The sequence below is a fragment of the Cucurbita moschata genome, unplaced genomic scaffold (assembly GCF_002738365.1).
Source record: "Cucurbita moschata cultivar Rifu unplaced genomic scaffold, Cmos_1.0 Cmo_Scf00028, whole genome shotgun sequence".
Classification (NCBI taxonomy): domain Eukaryota; kingdom Viridiplantae; phylum Streptophyta; class Magnoliopsida; order Cucurbitales; family Cucurbitaceae; genus Cucurbita; species Cucurbita moschata.
Window position 1 is genome coordinate 712,396 of NW_019268544.1, and position 21,700 is coordinate 734,095.

At 35.4% G+C, this 21,700-nt stretch overlaps 5 protein-coding genes across 10 annotated transcripts; 2 read left to right on the forward strand and 3 right to left on the reverse strand.

The window, feature by feature from the left end:
* Positions 1-998: 998 nt before the first annotated feature.
* On the reverse strand, positions 999-3,065 carry LOC111463641 (heavy metal-associated isoprenylated plant protein 3-like). The gene is made up of 5 exons (XM_023107667.1): positions 2,993-3,065; positions 2,702-2,837; positions 2,075-2,367; positions 1,826-1,904; positions 999-1,723 (listed from the first exon to the last, which is right to left on the reverse strand). Exons 1-5 carry the CDS (start codon positions 2,999-3,001, stop codon positions 1,281-1,283), a joined length of 960 nt encoding a protein of 319 aa, XP_022963435.1. The 5' UTR covers positions 3,002-3,065; the 3' UTR covers positions 999-1,280.
* A 3,192-nt stretch (positions 3,066-6,257) lies between these two features.
* LOC111463050 (zinc finger protein 593) lies at positions 6,258-7,927 on the forward strand. Its single transcript, XM_023106864.1, has 4 exons — positions 6,258-6,470; positions 6,587-6,695; positions 7,071-7,133; positions 7,662-7,927. The coding sequence occupies exons 1-4, from the start codon at positions 6,386-6,388 to the stop codon at positions 7,762-7,764; spliced, it is 360 nt and encodes a 119-aa protein (XP_022962632.1). The 5' UTR covers positions 6,258-6,385; the 3' UTR covers positions 7,765-7,927.
* A 2,236-nt stretch (positions 7,928-10,163) lies between these two features.
* LOC111463524 (S-adenosylmethionine synthase 3) lies at positions 10,164-11,355 on the forward strand. Its single transcript, XM_023107489.1, has one exon. It carries the CDS (start codon positions 10,166-10,168, stop codon positions 11,336-11,338), a length of 1,173 nt encoding a protein of 390 aa, XP_022963257.1. The 5' UTR covers positions 10,164-10,165; the 3' UTR covers positions 11,339-11,355.
* LOC111463526 (thioredoxin-like 3-3) lies at positions 11,044-13,176 on the reverse strand. Of its 4 annotated transcripts, none has more exons than XM_023107492.1 (4): positions 12,940-13,176; positions 12,718-12,743; positions 11,980-12,205; positions 11,044-11,130 (listed from the first exon to the last, which is right to left on the reverse strand). In XM_023107492.1, the coding sequence occupies exons 1-3, from the start codon at positions 13,075-13,077 to the stop codon at positions 11,986-11,988; spliced, it is 384 nt and encodes a 127-aa protein (XP_022963260.1). In that variant the 5' UTR covers positions 13,078-13,176; the 3' UTR covers positions 11,044-11,130; positions 11,980-11,985. The 4 variants fall into 4 exon arrangements, with proteins under 4 accessions (XP_022963260.1, XP_022963259.1, XP_022963261.1 ...); XM_023107491.1 differs by lacking the exon at positions 11,044-11,130 and adding an exon at positions 11,270-11,355; XM_023107493.1 differs by lacking the exon at positions 11,044-11,130 and adding an exon at positions 11,659-11,871.
* An 859-nt stretch (positions 13,177-14,035) lies between these two features.
* Positions 14,036-21,581, reverse strand: LOC111463210 (E3 ubiquitin-protein ligase RFWD3). Of its 3 annotated transcripts, none has more exons than XM_023107070.1 (14): positions 21,008-21,581; positions 20,225-20,300; positions 20,035-20,124; positions 19,904-19,948; positions 19,403-19,483; positions 18,292-18,385; positions 18,050-18,108; positions 17,327-17,437; positions 17,090-17,163; positions 16,955-16,994; positions 15,996-16,058; positions 15,721-15,914; positions 14,606-15,099; positions 14,036-14,203 (listed from the first exon to the last, which is right to left on the reverse strand). In XM_023107070.1, exons 1-13 carry the CDS (start codon positions 21,427-21,429, stop codon positions 14,610-14,612), a joined length of 1,839 nt encoding a protein of 612 aa, XP_022962838.1. In that variant the 5' UTR covers positions 21,430-21,581; the 3' UTR covers positions 14,036-14,203; positions 14,606-14,609. The 3 variants fall into 3 exon arrangements, with proteins under 3 accessions (XP_022962838.1, XP_022962839.1, XP_022962837.1); XM_023107071.1 differs by having other exon boundaries at positions 14,606-14,756; positions 17,090-17,229; XM_023107069.1 differs by having other exon boundaries at positions 17,090-17,229.
* Between the last annotated feature and the right edge of the window lie 119 nt (positions 21,582-21,700).

The following is a 21,700-nucleotide window of genomic DNA, read 5'->3' on the forward strand; positions in this document are numbered from 1 at the left end:
AAAATTATTGTAATCTGAATTAAATCTATGACCATTTGGTTTTTAGTCTTTTATTTTTAAAAATTATGTTTCATATTTTTCAATCAACTATTGTCTTAAAATTTGCTTGTTCATATATATAAAATAGATAACTAAGTAATAAAATTTATAGGTGAAAATAATACTTATAAATTTAATTTTTTTAAAAAAATACCAAATGGTTTTTAAACTAGATATGCTGTTTGGGAAGGATGAGTTGCTCACGAGAAGGAATCTATTGATTCTCTCCCAATTGGTTGGATCGAAGGTGCGATAATTTACTTCATGGGCGAGGTCTCTAGTTCAAGTCCAAGATGGCCCAGCTACGCCAAGGAAAAGAATAAAAGAAGCATCTGACTCCTTCATGCAAGTCCCACTTGGCTCGGGGAGATATAGCTCAGTTGGTAGAGCTCCGCTCTTGCAATTGGGTCGTTACAATTACGGGATTGGATGTCTAATTGTCCAAGCAGTAATGATAGTATCTTGTACCTGAACCGATGGCTCACTTTTTCTAAGTAATGAGGAAAATGACCAAAATATGCCACTGAAAGACTCTACTGAATCAAAGATGGGAAGTTGGTCAGATCTAGTATGGATAGTAGTTTGTTTGATAAATATTTAATTTTTTGTTTTTATACATTATCTTTCTTTGGTAAGATATAAAAATAATATGTATTTTGGTATTTGAGAGTTGTTGGAAAGTCCCACTAACTAAGTAAATTATAGTGAGTTTATAAATAAAAATTGGGAGTTTATGGTTAAAGTAGACAATATCATTTATTTTGGAGGGTCGTAATTTCTAACCTAATATCAAAATCATGTATTTGACGTCAAATATCCATTGTAGATAGTCGTGATTCCTAATAATAATGTATCAATGCAAACTATGCTCCCCTGGAGTTGGAAGCCATAGCTTAAATCTTATCTTGAACCAAAAAGATATAAACAATTTAATCTATTATAAATGTGGGCAAAAATCATTTAAGGAAATCTTATACTTCTCTATTATTATGTCGGTTATTTGAACCGAACAAAAAGTACACTAAAATAATGAAAAAAAGAACGACCAACTCCCCCAATGAATTGAATTGGACTAACTAGCCGCAGCAGATCGGCCGGGATGCCGGCCGGCACACCAGAATAGAACAGAAATCAAAAAACGATTTATCTAATTCTTCTTCTTCTTCTTCTTTCTTCTAAGATTTTAATTCATTTACAGCGTATGTATTACGTCAGGCTATAGCAGATGGATGTCTGTGCACTCACATGACGGAGCAAGCATTTGGATTCTCGTCGCTGAACATCTGAGGCGCGTGAGAGTTATCGTACATCGCGTAACCTTGGTTAACGTAATTCTGGTTTGTGTAATAGCTGCTGGAATTTGCGAAGCCGTGGACTGGATAACTCGTCTGAGCATCCATGGCGTGACCGCCGTAGTAAAATGCTGAAGGCGGATATGAGTAACCGCTGAACTCCATCTTGCTGATTTCCATTTTTGCGCCACCGCCGTCTCCTCCGCTGGAGACGACTTTAGCGTCCTTTTCTTTCTTGTCACCGGCAGCGGCGGTTGCTTCTTTCTTAGGAGGAACTACTTCGACGGACCTATTGAACTTGCCTTTGAGGTACGTTGCAAGGTCTTTTCCGTCCATGGTGCCTTTCACTGTGACCAGATCCTTTTGGCCGTCTATTGTAATTCCATTGACACCTATAAAATTTCAGAGACGTCGAGTTAGTACTTTCTATTATAGATTGTATAATCTCTTCCAATTGAAATTGATTTTTGAGTCGGAGTTAAATCTCTCTTCACCTTTGTATTTGATGACTGCCTTCCTTATCTTCTGAATGCAACCTTCGCAGTGTAATTGCATCTTCAAGACTACAGTACTCTGTTCCAGAAACAAATTGAAACGAAATTTAGTTGCTATTTCAAGTATGTGGTACTGAAATCGCTAGCGAATATAAAATTACTTCGAAAATATAACTGAAGATGGAGATGAGGCCAAGAAGCGCGTTCTAGAGAAACACGATGATTCATATTGAATATTTCTAGTATTACCTCTTTTGCCTTTTTGTCGTCTGCCTTTTTCTCTTCGGATTTCTTCTCGGCCTTTCCATCGGCCTTCTTCTCGGCTTTTTCGTCAGACTTCTTTTCTGACTTTCCGTCGGCCTTCTTCTCTGATTTTTCATCGGCCTTCTTATCGCCACCGCCATCTTTCTTAGGCTGAGGAGAGACGATCTCAACCTTCTTTTTGGTCTTCTTCTCCAGCTTCGATTTGATCGAGGCAGGGTCCACTTTACCAGTAACAGTTAGTTTATTGGATGCAGGATCGGCCTTCACATCACTCACACCTACAAACAAGGAGGAAATTCCTTCAATTAGTTAACCACTACACGAACAAAATTTGAAAAAGTTCAAACAAAACCTAATCCGAAATCACATTTGATCAAATCAACAAGAAAAAAAACATCAACAATCAAATTATGAAATGGCAGGAGGCTCAGATATTCCGGATCATTCGTTACTTCGTGATATACCTCGAAGCATCGTGGAGAACAAAATCGCCAAAGAAGAAAGCCGAGAAGAACAAAATCGTTTCCAGTACAGGTAGAGATGAAAAATTGGGGAAAAAAACACAAAAAAACTCGGAAGAGATTCAAAATCGCTAAGTCAATCAATATTTACCTTCCAAATGCTTCACAGCGCGTTTCACTTTCTTAGCACAGCCATCACAATGCATATCGATCTTAAAAACGACAGTGACAGAACCGTCGTCCTTCTTCTGACCGGCATCGCCGGCCTTCTTCGCACTTTCAACTTTCTGAAACCAAAACAAAGACAAAAATTAAAGTCAAATCCACAACAATTACAGCAAAACATCCTCCACAATCGGAAGCGTGCAATTGATGAACAAGAAATTGAAAGAGAAAACGAGGAAGAAGCATAAAGCGCATGAGACTCGGCTCTGTAACTAACCTCGCCCATTTGTTATGTGAAGTCTCTGAACTTCCCGTTGCTTGAAGTGTTGGGAAATAGGAAAAAACGCGTATTTATAGTAGCGTGGGATGTATGATGTGCCGTTCATGTATTTATGATGTTGAAATTGCCATGGTTATGATTATTATTATTATTTATTTATTTTATTGGGCTTTGGCTTGGGTGCCGCTTGGCCATCAATTTAGACTCCGCGGCTATTTGACTCGTTGTTTGACTTGACCCACGTGTTAAATTATAAATAATACAATATATTAATTTCATATAAATTCGTTATCCAATTTTACTAAATTTCAAAATTTTAATTTAACCTTTTTAAATTAAAATTACATTTTTAGTATTTATTTATTAAAACATAATCTAATAATTAATTATTTCCGTGTTTTCATTAGCTATTTAAATTAATACTATAATAATCTAATATTAATAATTTGTTTGATAACTATTTTATTTTTTAAAATTGGGTCTATTTATCAAAGTATTTTAAAATTACAATATTACCCTTAAATTTATATCGATATTTTAAAACTACTTAGAGCAGAAAAAACGTTATAACTATTACAAAAATTATTAAAAATCAATAAAATATATATATATATATATATATAACTATATAGTTAATTTTTATTTTGATTTATTTTCTTTTAAATGATTAATTTCCATTAAGGAACAACAACATAATAATAAAAATAATTAAATAAAGCAATGAAGATGCGTGTGGGACAGGGACAAGACGCCTATCACATTTCTCAGCCTGTCAAATGGGGTGAGTCCTAGCAGGAAAAACGAACACCTATATAATATATATATATATATATAATTGTTTATTAATTTGGTGAGTTAATTTTAGTCCAAACAACATTTTTTTTAATATAATATATGATGGGGTGGAAATATAACCTCAAATATTTGATGAGTTGGTCTCTATTCATAAAGTATATGTATATATATAATTCTATTAAACTTCTCGGAATAAGAGTTTTGTTTGATTAATAATTTACAATATAGATGAATACGACTCTTTACATCGGTATAATAATATTGTCCACTTTGAGCATAAGTGCTCATGACTTTGCTTTGGACTTCCCAAAAGGACTTACAACAATAGAGACAGTACTATTTGATTATAAACTCATGATCATTCCCTAAATTAGCCGATGTGAGACTTTTATCCAACACCTCCCCTCGAATAAAGTACGCCTCCCCTTAATCGAGACTCGACTCCTTTTTCTTTTGAAGTCAGTCATTTTTTACTATTATTTGAATAAGAGTCCTTTGTTTGGCATGGTTCTGATATCATGTTAGACGAACACGACTTTTCACAATGGTATGATATTGTCCACTTTGAGCATAAGCTCTTATGGCTTTGTTTTGAACTTCCCAAAATGTCTGACCCCAATGAAGATAGTATTCATTGATTATAAACTCATAATCATTCCATAAATTAGTTGATATAGGACTTTCAGTTGTGTTCGTCTAACAAAAATGATTCTTTTGGTTGTATTTTTTTTATTTTTTTATTTTTTGCGTATTTGGAATATTTCGATTTCATTTTTGGATTTAATCGAACTATCTAGCGTTTCTAGAAATAAAATTTAAATTAATCTAATTTTTTAAATTTACATTTTAATAATAAAAGGAAAATTCTCTAGTGGAGACGGGACTAATTATTTAATAGAATAAAAGGTGTTTTTTTTGTGACATAAAATCTTTGTAGATTGCAAATATCTCTACGGATCAAACAAATTTAATTTTTGGACTCCACGTGATTTGTCGTTATTACAATAGTACCAAACAAATAAAAGTACTTTTTGTTTCCTTTAAATAAATAATTAATAATTATTATTATAAATGCTATTTTCATGGGGAGACCATAAAAAAACCATATTTGTAGATAACGACTATTAAACTTGTAACACAATTAATTTCAACATTTTAAAGTGTTTTAAAAATAAGTGATAACCTCGATCAAAGTTCACTAGATTCGATTCGATTCAATTAAGCAAAGACCAATCATATGTCTAAATACTCAGCGGTTGATAGACAAAATGAAAGAAATTTCGTCCTAGTTTCGTGGACGTGTAGAAAGTAAAAAGGGAGCATTGGTTGATTGATTAGGTTTGAAGGTTCCATATTGTTTCCCCTTTATTTGGATACAAATTCCATGAAGTTTCCTTCCCTAAGGGACCCTACCCATTGAGTCCAACTAAACCCAATAATGGAGATGGAACCCACATTCATAGGAACCCACCTTCATTCTCTTGACTTGGGTTTGGGTCTTCTATGCTTGTGCCTCACTCCATTTACTTGTCTTTATATATATATATATATATATATATATATATTTTAGTTTTAGGTTGGTCACCGTTAAAAATAAATCATTTTCGAACATATTTTATTTAGCATTAATCTATAAGGGAAGGGAGACTTGTGACAGTTCAAGCCCACCACTAACCGATATTGTCCTCTTTGGGCTTTCTGTTTCGCACATCCCCTCAAGATTTTTAAAACGCGTCTGCTAGAAAGAGGTTTTCATGCCCTTATAAAAAATGCTTTGTTCTCCTCTTCAACCGAAGTGAGATCTCATAGTCCACCCTTATTTGGGGCCCAGCATCCTTGCTGGTACTTGTTCATCTCTCCAATTGACGTGGGATCTCACAATCCACCCTTCTTTGGGGCCCAGCATCCTCCCCGGCACTCGTTCCTCTCTCCAATTGATGTGGGATCTTACAATCCACCCCTCTTTGGGGCCCAACGTCCTCACGGGCACTTGTTCCTCTCTCCAATTGACATGCGATCTCACAATCCACCATTTTTTGGGGCCCAACATCCTCGCTTGCACATCTTCCAGTGTTCACCTCCTTCGAAACTCAATAGGAAAAAACTAGGTATTTAATACCTCATCCAACCTCAAGTGTTATACAACGATCATCAGTGTTGGACTTAAAAGTTTAGCAAACATCTTTAGTCGAGAAATTTCACTTTTTAACAAATATTAAAAAATTTAAATTTTTGTTTATTTATTTATTTTTTAATAATAATAATAATAATAGTCAAAAGTCATGTAAGGATTTCTCCATAATCTTTAATTTAATTTTTTTTAAAAGTTGGATTTCTCTATAATTTTGGGCCCAATTTGAAGGCCCATGTAAAAGTTGACCCAAGCCCAGTTGGCCTCCTTGAACTTCGTTGACTGGGTCAAAGAGCATACGATGTCGTTTTATAGCGTAGACGCGATTTCCTTGTTACTCCATCCTCTGAACAATCTCTCTTTCTCTCTCGCTAGGGCTCTCTGGCGGAAGAACCGCCGAATAAAACCCTAAATCTTACTCAGATTCTTCCGTAGTTAGGCTCTCCGGACTCCAAACCAAGAAGATGGGAGGAAAGTGCCCTCACAGAAGCGTCAAGAAGCGGAGATACTCGCACAAGACCGCTAGGCGTACGAAATTTCTCATCAATGATATCCTTTTACTCTCTAGTTTAATGGGATTTCCTCTTTCAATTCTTCTTATGTTTCCTGTATTATTTACGTTTTTTTTTGGGTGTTTTACTTAACTCGATGAATTGGTGAATCACGCGACGATATGGTTTACGATGCGTTGAAGAAACCTGAGGTGGAGAGGCCTTCTCTACCTGTTGATGAAGACTTGCCTGGAATGGGGCAGTATTACTGCTTGCACTGCGAGTATGTTCTTTCCTCCGTTAATGTTTTTTTTTTATTACTTGACATGAAATTCATGTAGAAAATTGTTTCTCATGCAAGTTGAATCAGTCGAATTTAATATCAAGGAATAAATTTCATTTAATTCCATTCTGACTTTAAAATGAATCATTAGTGTTCATGATTAGGTTTAGATGGAGCTGGAGGGCTGAAATATTTAGTAAGTATTGTTAGCTTCATCTTGAATGAAATTCAGAAGTAAATTTTGAGGTTTACTACTTATAAGGGATTAGTGGAATGGGAAAAACAGTGTAGTGGGTTGGGGCTTGCGTATTTTGATTTAATTACTGATGGCGGTTGGAGTTCTATAATATTTGTATTCATGATTGGTGGTTTCAGCCGATACTTTGCGAATGTATCTGTGAGGGATGAGCATTTCAAGACCAAGCGTCACAGGAAGCGGTAAGCTATGCCAATTGTCACTTGCTCTTGCTTCTTTTTGTTACTTTTTTAATTCGCTTTTAGTTTTTGCTTTGTGAATCTGTAGACAATTTCACGTAATGAATTGTTCTCTCTCTATTGGTGTGTAGGTAAAATTATAACTTAATTTTAAAAAATGGAATGAACTACCTTACGCCGTGCTTGATAACCATTTGGATTTTGGTTTTTGAAAACTATGGTTGTTTTCAAAATTTGACTTGGATTTGGAAAATGTATGTGAAAAGTAGATAACAAAACAAAGATACCCATTAATAGAAGCAGCGTTTACAAATTCAATTTTTGAAAACAAAAAAGTGATCAACGGGGGCCTTAATTTCTTAAGTTTCCTCTCTCGATCCTTTCTTAATATGTTATAGATATGGCACATGTGTTTGTGACTCTGATTACATTCATTTGATTGTAAGATATGAAGTTGGTATGATTGTATTAGTGAAGAGCATTTGATTTGCAATTGTAACAATGTTACTATCCACAACGACAATGGTGCAGGGTAAAACTTATGATGGGTCCTGCACCCCACACGCAACTGGACGCCGATTTAGCTGCTGGGATGGGCATGCCTGATAATGGTCCAAAGCTTATGGCAATGTGAGCTTATCACACAACTTAAATCATTTTTGGTGTTGTAGAGAGCTTAGAATGAGGTTTGTTTCTTGTTTAACCAAAAGGATCAATTTTATCATACATTTTATGCCCATGTATTATTGTATTTTCCGAGTTTGTTTTATGAATCAATTTTAGCTTCGTTTTTCGCATGAGCTTCCTAGTTTCGTGTTATGTTACATTCCTACCTAATATAACCCCATGGCTCTTCTTAGTGATCATGGAGAGCCCTGTTAATAGTACAAGGTTTTACTGAATGACTCTTCCTTGTGGTCATGAAGAGACGAAAATAATAAAAGGCTTAGAGGGAATCATTTTATGTCATGGTGGCCACCTATTTAGAATTAGTAGAGTCGGGTAGTTGTCCTATTCTCAATATATCGCTTCGTGAGGAATTGTATGGTAGCGATGTAGGCCAGTTTAGGCGTGAATGGTGGTGCGTTCACATAGAAGAACTACTACTACAAAGATCGGTTTAGTTTAGGAAAATTAAAGTTATACATTGAAGACGAAAATTTCTCTCTATAACACGAAAAGAAAGCGAGATACTGGAATACGATGGAAGGAGCGAAACAGACTGATAGTATAAAATTCATTCAGTGTTCAACAGCCAATAAAGTGAAGATTGTATAAACTTTTGCTCCAAGTTGTTTAGATCCATGGACTTATTTGATGGCTAAACTTGTATGATCTCACCATCTCCACCCAAATTGAGTATTAATTATTAACTGCACTCTATTTTTTTTATTATTTAAAGCTTATCAATCCAAATTCTTTTCACTTTTCATATGATATCACATTTTTATACGTAACAACTCAGGCCCATTGTTAGTCGATATTGTTCGCTTTTGCCCACTATGTGTCGCTGTTGGCCTCAAAATATGTCTATTAGGGAGAGATTTTCACACTTATAAAAAATGTTTTGTTGTTTTCTCCAATTCACTCTCCCCGTTATGTGTCGCTGTAGGCCTCAAAACATGTCTATTAGAGAGAGATTTTCACAATTATAAAAAATGTTTTGTTGTTTTCTCCAATTCACTTCCCTTGAGGACAGTACGGTATTAGCCCATGTTAGCTCATGTCCAATATTGTCGTTTACTCCTTTAAAGAGGGTCTAAATTAGTCTCTAAATGAGAGAATCATTTTGGACTATTTAATTTCATAATTTTAAACATACCCTTAATTATTAGTATTACTCATTATTTTTTTTGTATTGAATGGTTTAAAATTTATAAATCTATATCTATTTCTTTACGATATTAAAAAATGAAGATTTCAAAAAATCACTAATTTACAAAATATATCTTTCTGGGAAAGAAAATCAATGTAAAAAGTCCCTTTTATTTATTTATTTATTTTTAATTTGAGGCTAAATTGTATTATAATTATGAAAGGAAATTGTTTTCGGGAAAGAAAATCAATGTAAAAAGTCCCTTTTATTTATTTATTTATTTTTAATTTGAGGCTAAATTGTATTTTATTATATGATATGAACTAGATTCTATTTTTTAATTTATGACAACAATTTTCCTCTCAAAATCAATTTCCCACCTGATTATATATATATATATATATATTTTTTTTTTTTTAATTTTGTTGAAAAAAAAAAGATTGGAGATGGTGGGGTTGCAAATGAAAGCTCCCTAAAATTGCGAGGGAGAAGAGAAGAGCGAGTCTCAGGAATAGGGCTCTCCCTTCGCCATTTTGCTTGAAAGCCCCATTTTCTCTTTCAATCTATCAATAAACATCTTCATACTCCATTCTTCCCTCAACTTCCTCCTCTTTTCTTCCCAACTCGCTTCCATTTCCTCAGGGATTTACTTCAATTCAGGTCCGCATTCTGTTCTTTTCTATTTTTTGTTCGAACGAATAACTCCATCTGCTCTGCATCTCATTTTGAATCTTCCATTGTTGCTCATTTCTATTCCGATTTCCCGTAGTTATTGTTCTTGTTCTTGTTTAGTGACTCAATCTTCATTTGTTATTGTTGGATTCTTGTTCTTGTTTATTCTTGTTCTTCTTTAGTGACTCAATCTTCCTTTGCTATTGGATTCTTGTTGTTCTTGTTTTTGTTGGATTCTTGTTCTTGTTTAGTGACTTCTTTTGTTATTGTTGGATGAAAGTGGACAATATCCTATAATTGTAGAGAGTCGAGTTCATTTAACAATTGTTAGGTTCTTGTCTAGTAACTCAATCTTCCTTTGTTGTTGTTGTTCTTGTCTTCGAGATTTTAATGCGAATAGTTGATCTGTTTCCCTCTTTTCGATCCCTTTTGAACCAGAGTTCATCTAATACAATGGTTTGTTAAGATTCATCATAGAATTTCAATGTAATGTTGATTCTGTTTATGTTGGGAATCAATTCTTCGTCGTTGTTTATGCTAGTCTACAATGGATACCTTCCTCTTCACTTCTGAGTCCGTCAATGAGGGCCATCCTGACAAGATTTGTGACCAAGTATCCGATGCTATCCTCGACGCGTGCCTTGAACAAGATCCCGAGAGCAAGGTCGCTTGTGAGACCTGCACCAAAACCAACATGGTCATGGTGTTTGGTGAGATCACAACTAAGGCCAACGTCAACTACGAGAAAATAGTTCGAGACACTTGCAGAGGAATCGGATTCATCTCTGCTGATGTCGGTCTTGATTGCGACAACTGCAAGGTCCTGGTGAATATAGAACAACAGAGCCCTGACATTGCCCAAGGAGTCCATGGACACATGACCAAGAAACCTGAGGAGATTGGAGCTGGTGATCAAGGCCACATGTTCGGTTATGCCACAGATGAAACCCCAGAGCTCATGCCACTCACCCATGTCCTTGCTACACAACTTGGTGCCAAGCTCACTGAGGTCAGGAAGAACCGAACCTGCCCATGGCTTCGGCCCGATGGTAAGACGCAAGTGACCGTCGAGTACAAGAATGAGAATGGAGCTATGGTCCCTGCTAGGGTCCATACTGTTCTAATCTCAACCCAGCATGACGAAACTGTTACAAACGAACAGATTGCTAAAGATCTGAAAGAACATGTCATAAAACCTGTCATTCCTGCAAAGTATCTCGACGACAATACTATCTTCCATCTCAATCCATCTGGTCGGTTCGTCATTGGAGGACCTCATGGTGATGCAGGACTGACTGGAAGGAAGATTATCATTGATACCTATGGAGGGTGGGGTGCTCATGGTGGTGGTGCCTTCTCAGGGAAGGATCCAACAAAGGTAGATAGAAGTGGTGCCTATATTGTCAGGCAAGCAGCAAAGAGTGTAGTTGCTTCAGGACTCGCTCGACGCTGTATCGTGCAGGTTTCTTATGCAATAGGAGTAGCTGAGCCCCTGTCAGTCTTTGTAGACACCTACAAAACAGGAAAGATCCCAGATAAGGATATCCTTGTCCTGATTAAGGAGAATTTTGACTTCAGGCCTGGAATGATTGCAATCAATCTCGACTTGAAGCGAGGAGGAAACTCAAGGTACCAGAAGACGGCTGCTTATGGTCATTTCGGCCGTGACGACCCAGATTTCACCTGGGAAACTGTAAAGCTTCTCAAGCCAAATGCCTGATTGGCTCAATATAATGTCTGCAAGCGATGATCACAACCATCAGTGTGCTTGCAGCAAAAATAAAGTAGCTTTTTTCATACACATTTGTTTGTGTTTTTGTATACCCAATAGAGAAGTGTGGCTAGATTTGCCTGCTCTCTGATTAGCTCAGGACGTCTTGTCCCGAGTTTGTACAACTCGAATCCTCTATTCTTTATTCTTTTCATTTAGTAAAAAATCTACCCTTATTATTAACTGTTGCTTCCAGATCCAACTGTGCTGTGACTGCCTTGGATTTTACAATGTTGTAATTCTTTTATATCGACTTTCAACTCTCGAGGTGATCGTGAACAAGTTGTGCTTCAAATTCACCTAAAAAATGCATTTTCCCACTTGACACTAGTGATTTAGATGTCAAAAGAAACCGAGTATCCATTGTAAATCTACCTTTAAGAACAATCTACATGACTTCATAAGAGGATAAAATGAAATGCTTACTAGAAATGATCTTGTTTATAAAGAGAATGAGATGGATACAGAAATGAGCTCAATTTCTGAACCAAATACCAAAACAGAGCCATTACCAACCTAACTATCAGTGTGTATTCCTCATCCTCATAACTGATGATGACAAATGATGATGATGTGGTGGTTAATCTAACCTGGCTTTAGGAATGCAACCACAACCGGTCGTGCAGTCGTTCTTCCCCAGTACCAAACATCTCGTCTACTCTTTCACCGTCGCGATAAAAATGAAATGTCGGGGTGTATCGGATGTGTTCAGTTGTTTCTGGACATTCATCAATATCTGCATAGATGAAAGAAACCTTTGGAAAATTGTTACTCAGCCGACAGAATGCTGGAAGAATTTGACTGCATACACGACACCTGAAACGAAAAATAAAAATCCCTTTAAGCCCTGCAGGTTCTAATATCAGCAAACCAATCCATAAGCCCTTTAAGCCCCCTGCAGGTTTTAATATCAGCAAACCAATCGTTGAGGCCTTAAAACAAGAAACTGAGTAGTACCAGATTCTATCAACCATCTCTCTGCAATGGTAATGCAGAGATTTGTTGGTAAGTTTTTTTTTAACATCAATCCAAGAATTGAAGTCATCGCTCTTGTCATTCAGTGTGAACCAGACCAATTTTTACAACCCCCATTATGGAAGTGTTGCCAAGAACAGTGATTCATGGTGAAATGAAAAGTGCAAGTTTAATTCATCTCTTATGAAATGAACCAATCGCCTATGTTTAGAGAGAGAAACATTTCTGAATCTAATGATACGACCTAGTTATCTTTCTTTCCTTGTTTTCGGCTAGTCTTTTTCAGCATTTCTCACACAGGCATATACTCAAACACCTTGCGTTCAATACGCTAAAGAAAAGTTTGGACTTACCAGGATGCACCATAATTGATAACTGCCTGCAAATCATTAAATGAACAGAATCAAACAATCAATATTCCAAAAACTAGCGACAGAACAAAGGGGATCGAAAACCCCATAACAGAGAAGCTTTATCCCGTTGACGCTAACACAGTTTTCCAGGCCAAGAAATAATACGAGAATGGCAATTTAGGGAAACGGGAAACAAAATTGATGAGGTATTAGGAATTTTACAGTGGTTTTTGAGGACTTGATTTGAAGAAGAACATCCTTGAAATCTTGATCGCTAGAAGCACTTTTCAAGTTGCCATGGCGATTGACTGTAGGATCCAAACCAGCGCCTTCTAGCCCCTTCTTCTCCTTGTCTTCCATCCGCTTTTGGGTGTACGGCGGCTACTGCTTCCAAATTTGATTGCCGAAGAGAATTCAATCTCTCTTTTATAGCTTGCGTTATCCATTATTTTCCTTGTTCTCCTTCTCATCTTGAATTTAAATTTAAAACTATATTTTATATTTTTTAAATGGTTAAAAGACTATTATAATATTAAAATTGTTGATTATTATATATATTTTTTACTTAGATGGATTTATTAGAATTTTTTTTTAATAATTTTATAACAAAATTTCTATCGAAAAAATGAATCCCGCCGAAACAAAGATAGGGAAGACTTTCCCATCTCCTCCCTGCCCCCACGATGTGTAAGATATCCTTGAGGATTTGTTCAATAAAGTATCGTTAGCATATTAAATATATATGAGATATAACATTGTTGAAATATATTCGATACCTAAGAAGGTCTCAAATGAAACTTTAGTCTAATTAGAACAACAAAATAATAGATACGTTCATTATTGAAATTCAATTTCTTGATCTGTAATCAGTCATTCACAACCACTGATGAAGGATTCCTCGTAATTCCTGGAAATTTAGAGGCGTTGAGGACAAAGAAATTGTTACCTATTGTGTCCATTAGTCTGTATATAATACAATGAAATCATTGAGGATTAGAGAAATTGGAAAACATAATAATAAACTCAATCAGATAACCCTTGGGATTCTTCACAATTTTGTCAACAATAAGTGATTCCTAAGGTTATTATTTGTCTCTATTGAGTTAAAGCAATTGGATACCTTCACAAATCACAACAGCAGGTTCCAATATGAGGATCTTAACTCTGTCCCTGCAGCTGCCAATGTTATTCTTCGCCCAAAAGAGAATAATTGTTCGTCGGATGTCACCATTTGAAGGTAAAGAAGCTAAAGAGATGCCGTTCAAACTGTCACTTGCAAGTTTTGGAGAAAATCCACTTTTGGTGGGATTATTTTGAATTTGGATCAATGATTTTTGTGCTTTTGGAGTGTTGCAGAGCCCAAATTATGAATTAAATACGTCTTCGTCTTCGTCTACGTCTACGTCTACGTCTTCAACGCCTGATTGTCAAACTCTTTTATCAGTTACCTGTCTCGACTTAGAACGAGTCCGAGTAAAATAAGAACCTACGTTCAATGACACAAAAGGAGAGTTAGTACTTTAAAAAGTTGAACTGCTAAAGGTGACGATCGAACTAAAAAAAAAGGTCAGCAGCCTACTCAAAAGAACCAATAAACAAACTAGACAAATCTAGGACAACAAAGCTTGGGGGGTACTAACAAAAATCTTTGGAAATTATGCCCAAATGTATGCATTAAACCTAACAGATGATCAAGCCTCCTCACAAGTTCCAAGCTCTCTTTAAAGCCAAAATCACAGTTCAGCCACAGCAAGAAGAATTCAGATGAATCTCAAAAAGGAAGAAAAAAGAGGGCATCTAACCGAAACTCGGAAGCATATAATCTTGATGACAGTATAGCATATAAACCATATCGGATGAAAAAAGCTAAACCATAAATTCAACTTACTGATTCATGAGCCTTTGGTGCATAAAAGTTGCAGAGTATCATCACTTAAACAGCTAAGCAATCCTCTACCGAAGCCATACGAATATTTAACGTCACGAACAGGATGCTTATGTACTTTAAGATGCTGAAAAGACCTAAAAGAAGGCAGTTCCTGCAGGATCAATTCGTTCATTACTGCATCTCCGAATACAAACAAACTACTGCAGTCTTGTAAGTCTATGATAGTAGATTTCGGCAGGCGTATTGCATCTATATTGGCACGTGCAGAACCCAACTTTGAAAATTTTTGGAAATTTTCTTCTTTCTTGAATGCCATGTGGCACCCATCAACTCTATGCCCAGCAGTGTGGGAAGGAGAAGGTGAAATCTGAGAATAAGGTATCTCACTTGGCATTCCAACTTTGGGACGATATGAAGCAACAATTTCGTCTCGGCTCGAGCAATAGGCCAGAGATGTACAAACTCCTTGATTTGTTTCTGGAACTAAAAATGGCCTTCAAAGTGTGGCACAATTGTAGAAAATATTAGAACATGTGGTATAGTAAGGGACGTGATAATTTTATGACAGGTTAAAAATGGCCTTCAAACTAGTAAACAGCCTTCCCTCTTTCCCCCCTAGGAATTAAGGTGGTACTAATAGCAAAGACAGTTTATATAGGATAGTGTTGCATTACATTTCCATGTAAGGAATTGATTTTTTTTTTTTTTTTAAATGTCCATGAAAGGAATTGATGAATAAAGAATGGCTCAAGTAAGATATGAGAAGATATCCAACATACCATAAATGCAATAGTAAATGACACGATAATTAGGTTAAATTACAAGTTAGTCCTTGAATTTTAAAAAGTGTCCTATTAGACATTTTTTGGAGTTAAGGACCAAATAAACAAGGATCTTAAAGTTCAAGAACTAGACTTGTAATAACCTTTTATGATATGGTTACTTCAAACATTATGTTATAAAGCATGGTGAAAAATGAAGCAAATATTTCAGTTCTACCGATCAACAAAGAAGCAACATAAAAAGAAAACTGCAAGGGCAAGTAAGCACACTATCACTAGAGAACTCTCTAGCACTGTAAGCACAGAGCATGGATTCATAGCACATCAGCTTACCCTTCTTCTGAGGCATCGAAGTTCCATTGGCATACGCCATATGCAGAAGCAGACAGAACAGATTTAACATCATTAGAAAGAGTTAAATTATTTGAAAGAGAATGTATTGTATGGACTGGATTGCTCGTTATGCCTCGTAAGGTTTTCAAGGGACCCACAGTTTGGCGCATATCAAACATCATGAGCGAACCATTCTGAAAGGGGGGAAATTTTTTTAATAACCCATCGTAAGCTCAATGAAAGCTTCATAATTGTCTAGGAATGTTTGGACTGACCTTTAATCCAGCATAAACATAGTGTGAACTATTCTGATCCCATGAACACGACCAAGCAGCATCCTGAAGATATAAGCATTGATTTAAACAAAACATAGTGAGACTTAAACACTTCATATAGACTATAACACTATATTACAGACTTAAAATCAAACATAGATCCCATGAACATGACCAAGCAACATCCTTATAATTGTGCTGTTTCTCTCTTCTTCTTTTTTTCTTTTTACAAGAGGGCCGATGTCCCACGAATTGGGCTGTTTCATGTATAAATCCTAAAATCAATTGCAAAAAGTGTCCTTTTAATTCACATCACCACAAACAGTAACATACGCTTTTAAGTATGATACCAAGATCAGACTCGATAAAAGTTTAAAATACAACGAAGAGATTGAGGTGAGACTTAAGAGCTTGATATGGACTATATTATAGAATTAAAACCAAACAGAAACAGAGACATAATATAACAAAGATCCCATGAACACGACCAAGCAACATTCTTAAAGTCATGTTTTTTCATTTATAAACCCTGAAATGAATTGCAAAAATAAAAAACTTCCATTTAATTCACATACCAAAACCAGACTCTCTAAATGTAAAATTAAAAATTGTGTGAGTGGACATTACAAACATTTAAACAGTATAACAAGTAGGAACATCCAAAAGGGCCAAGAATTATATTCGCATATAATCTTAAATTCCCGTATGTGCCTAAGTAAGCTTATGCAGTAATAATAATAATAAAATAATCTGTATTTTTGGTGTACTCTTACTAAAGATTCTAGGACTTATTCTTCATCTACAATCCATTCTTATAGGTAAGCTTTTGGGTTGTTCTCCGTTGTAATATTTTTCTCCTTTATAGAAATTGAGAAACTGATATATTGGAACTTCTAAAAAAAATAAGCTAATTCATAGTTTTTAACACAATAAAATAGGTAAGAGAATGGGAACGTTACTGGTAAATCATAGTCAAGGATGATATTGTTGCTTTCCATACTGCAATGATTTGATAGAGTAGGTAAGCCTTGGAGGAAAAAAAATATGAATAAAGAACCATATATTCAATTTCAAAAATATAGCACCTGATTTACCTGAGAACAGCTAATTTCTTCCCTAACGAAGAATAAAGCACAAGTTTTCTGGCAGCCGGAGATATGTGCAAGTCCTTTACGGCATTAGTACAAAAAGGAATTCTTATATCTTCCCTTTCATATGGAGACATTAAGCTTATCTGAAGAAGTTATATTTACCAAAAGAAACAGAACATTGGTTTCAATACTAAAATGCCTACAAAAGTTGAGTTCATGAAAAGAAATCAGAAGTCATACCTTAGTAATTACATGTGTTCCACCAAACCCGGACTGCCTTCTTGCAACCAAAACAACTTGATTGGAGGAATCTACATCAATTGAACGAGCACCATCCACCAGCAGCTCTTTCTAAATTACCAAACTGTGATGTCAGGATTATGAGTGAACATCTTTTAAAAGGAAATGGACGATTCAATAAACTTTCCAGATAGCATGTATTAAAAAGAAAAATCTCATTAGAATTAAATAAATTTTAGTCTCCACTCCAATTATGCACCAGCTATCTTCCAAAATCTTAAAGTCATTCAGTTGTTGACTAAAATTCTTTCTTAGAATATGAATGTTGAAATAACAACTTAATCCGTAAACTTCAAATAAGCAAAGTTGGTAAACTTCACAAAACAATTTTTATTTGCCCACCTAAAAAGAGAATGACTTCCTTCAATAAGATTTCTGTCTTCAAAAACTATCTCTTAGTAAAAGAAAATAGTTCCACGTGCAATTTGAAAAATAATAATATTTTCCAACTCCATTCAATCACATTTCATACTTCAAGAATTAATAAAAATTTAAGTTCAGAAAATAAACTGGCATTGCATGAATGAAGATGAAGTCATCACAGCTGTAGCCTTCTTTATTATTTTAAAAAACAAGAAACATAATATTTCCTTGAAATCGTACAAAAAAAAAAATACAGCATGTAGAAACTAAAAAGAAAATTGAGAATTCCCAATAGAATACCTCTAATATAAAACCGCAAGAAGAGACCTGTCCACTAAACCTTAAGCCAAAGTTATGATCTGAAAAATATATCAAAGGATAAGACGCCATCCTCATCATTATTACAGATTTAATTTCAAAAGACATGGGAATGAAAAAACATCACAATAAAATCATGAGTTTAGAGTTCCAGGTGGACATGATGCAATTAAAGCAACAAAAATTCTAGAATGAAGATGTCTCTAACTAAACTTTGCAAGTACCGGATACAGATTTCCCCTCAAAGATGCAATCAAGATGGGCTACTTCATGTTTTCTCTTTGTATCTTCTAATAAATGCTCCAAATAATTTGTCCTCTGTAAAAAATTAGATATTAATTACTTAATAATACAGCTTAAAAAAAACTCAAACATAAAACAAAACTGGTTTAAAACCAAAAATTTTATTGGTTTCATTCAGAACTCATAATGTAATTTTGTTTGCAGCTGGAAGTTTGCTCATCTCAAAACTTAAGAAATTTGCTCCCCACCTACTCCACTCCTAAGAATTTTGGATCACTTCCGAGCAAGAGACTTACCCAAGAACCAACAAAGCAAGAACAGGACCAACCAAATTGGTTTTTGTAAGTTAATTGGTTAACCAATTATAAAGACAGAATTTCTAGACGAGCCAGGAAATTCTTGGTTAACACAGATGTATGGGTACATTGCTAGACTCAAAAATATCCATATGGGAACCAAGCATCCAAGGATTGAGATGACATCGGTGAGGATGCACAGTAGAACAAGGAAAAAAGCATATGGAAATGCATGTTGCATAGTTCTTGACACGTAAAGGTGGAAATGCAGTTCCAAAAGTAATCGACTATTTGATGTATCCCAAGAGACTTGAACCTCCTATTCGAATGTGTAAATTCAAACAATGGCATGATGGCCTTTGGAAACCAAAACTTGGGGCATTTTGTTTATGGTTTGATCATTGAGTTGGCATATCTCATAATTGTTCATAGCATGGAAGTGCATAAAAAACCACAAAAATAGTCACCTACGCAAGCTAGGTGAAATAAATTGAAAGTTGAAAATACAACTCGATGAAAACAGTTTGATACAAGATGCATAAGATAGCACATTGGTAAACGATTTAAAAACGGCATCACAATAGCAAATGGTCAAAATCATTATAAAAGGAGGCATACACCAAACCCAACAAAAAATTTTAAGGGAGAGACTACGGAGAAGGATAAAAGTGGACGCAACCTAAGTGCACCTCAACATGTAGCAGGTGCCATGACAGATCAACACTAAGATACTTAACAAGCCAACCAACCCATGAAGAGGAGTTAATTGTACGGAACTTTGCAATTAAAAATGTACCTCGGTAAGTTCATGAACTTTTGACTGCAAGTCTGTTTCTTTCTTTTTCCATTCAACTTCTTTTTTACACCAATTGGCATTCTACACATTGAAGACCATAGCAAACAAATACGAATGATACATCACTGTTTAAAGATCAAGAATGAAACCAAATGGAAAGTATATATAAGGGCTTGAAAGCCATAAGGAACACACATAAGAGATACGTCATCATATGTTAAGATTAGTGTTCATGAAAGTGAGGCAAAGTAAAGCACAATAGAAAATGAGTTTTTCTTAGAGGCACACAATAGGAAAATGTAATAATTTATTTAATACTATCAATAATAAGATAGTGAAACTTCTAAAAAAAATTAGAGGGTTTGTAAGAGATTATTGAGAGAAGTTATCATTTTTTTTTCAGTTCTAATTGACTTCATTTTTTATTTAAAAAAAAAAGGCTGCAAATTTAGAAGATAACTTATATTTAGTTACTTTAAAGAAGTGATGGGTTCTACCGACCTTCGTCTCAAGAGAGGCACAAGTAGCTTCAAGGGACTGAATTCTCTGTAAAACAAGCAGAATCCTTATCAAGATTAGCTTCCTCCTTAAAACTTAAAGGCACATATTAAAACCATAGAGTTTAGAAAAACCTTTTGAGATTCTTCATCAGCAGCAACAATTCGTGATGCAAAAAGTTTCCTAACATCCTTCATTGAACACTTCCTATTGCACTGTGGACACTTTTTTTTTTTTGGTGGGAGGGGGTAAAGATTAATTTTCTAGTACACTATTCATAATTTTGTCCAAATCCATGACTTAAATCATTGTGTGGACAGATACCTTCCCTGCCTTTCTACGTTGTTGCAGCCATCTATTGATACAAGACATGCCATATAGATGCCCACAAGGAAGACAGCTGCAGTAACATGAGATAGTTAGATGACTTTAGGAATTTAATTATTATTTTATTTTTATTATTGATTTCCTCGGACGAACTATGACTTCAAGGCCCATTAAAATGGATAATGATCTAGTTCATTTGTTAATTCATTGGCTCTGCCCCTGACTATCTAAGACTTGCGAAAATAAAAGGCCTGATTAAGAGAGACCACATATATACATTTCTGAAAATAATACATGCCCTTAAATCATCAAATCAAACTATTCAAAGTAGAGTTTTATATACATGATGAAGCACTTGAAATTATGTCCTACAAGGATAATTTTCTTGTTTTTGAGAAGAAGAAGAAGAAGAAGGGTGGGGAAAGAAGGAGAACAGGACAGCTCTAAAGTGTAGGCAATTGAGCAAGTTCAAATCTGAACTAGCTACAAAATTTCATGAACAATTAATTATATAGCCCCATGGAAAAGATCTTATAAACCGTCATCAACAAAAGTGGAAAATGGAACTGAGAAATTAGCCATCAATCACACTTGTTTTGTTTTTTTTTTTTTTTTTCTTTTTCTCTCTAAAAGTGACAAGTTTTCATTATAAAAATTGATAAGTTACATAATGCGTGAAAATAAAAACCTATCACACGCATAAAAGATCCAAACAAAATATTTACATATAGAAAAAAAGAGAAAGCGAGCGAGAGAGGAAAAAAGATTAGTTGCACGTACCAAATATGATGCTCACCGTAATTGGTCCATGCCTCCATGCAAATAGGGCAAAACAATCCGTCAATTTCATTCCGATTCCACTCATTCCCTTGTGAAATCTCCACACTTCCAACGCCATTTGAAGAACTCCCTTCTCCACCCTCGGTCCTTCTCCGCTTGTCTTCCTCTTCCTCAACCCAAAACGAAACCCTAGCTTGACCAGATCTCGAAGGACCCGTTTGAGAAGCCCTGGGCGATTGCGCCTCAATTACATTATCAGCATTCTCTTCCGCATGTCCTTCGACTGTCTCTTCACCATCATCAGTTTCTTCATCGTCATCTTCCTCTTCCTCTTCCCCGTCGTCACTATCTTCAACCTCATACTGCTCCCCGTCAACAAGAACGTTCTGAATGTCAACGTAAGAAGGGAAAGAGTCCGGCATGGAAAGAATCCTAGCAGCGTCTCAACTATCAACTCCTGTTTCAGTAACGAAAGCTTCGCAGAGCCGATAATGGCGCTTCAGATTTCGGAGTTCAGTGGATATTGAACAGTGATTTTGCTTCCCGCTCGTTTCATTCTCCCATGGAGATTTTATATCAGGAACATTTAAAAACAACGCGCGGAAATAAACGATTGAATTGCTTGTTGCAATAAAGAATAATGCTGTGAATAAAAAAATTATTAAAACGTAACTAAAATAAATAAATGTTTTA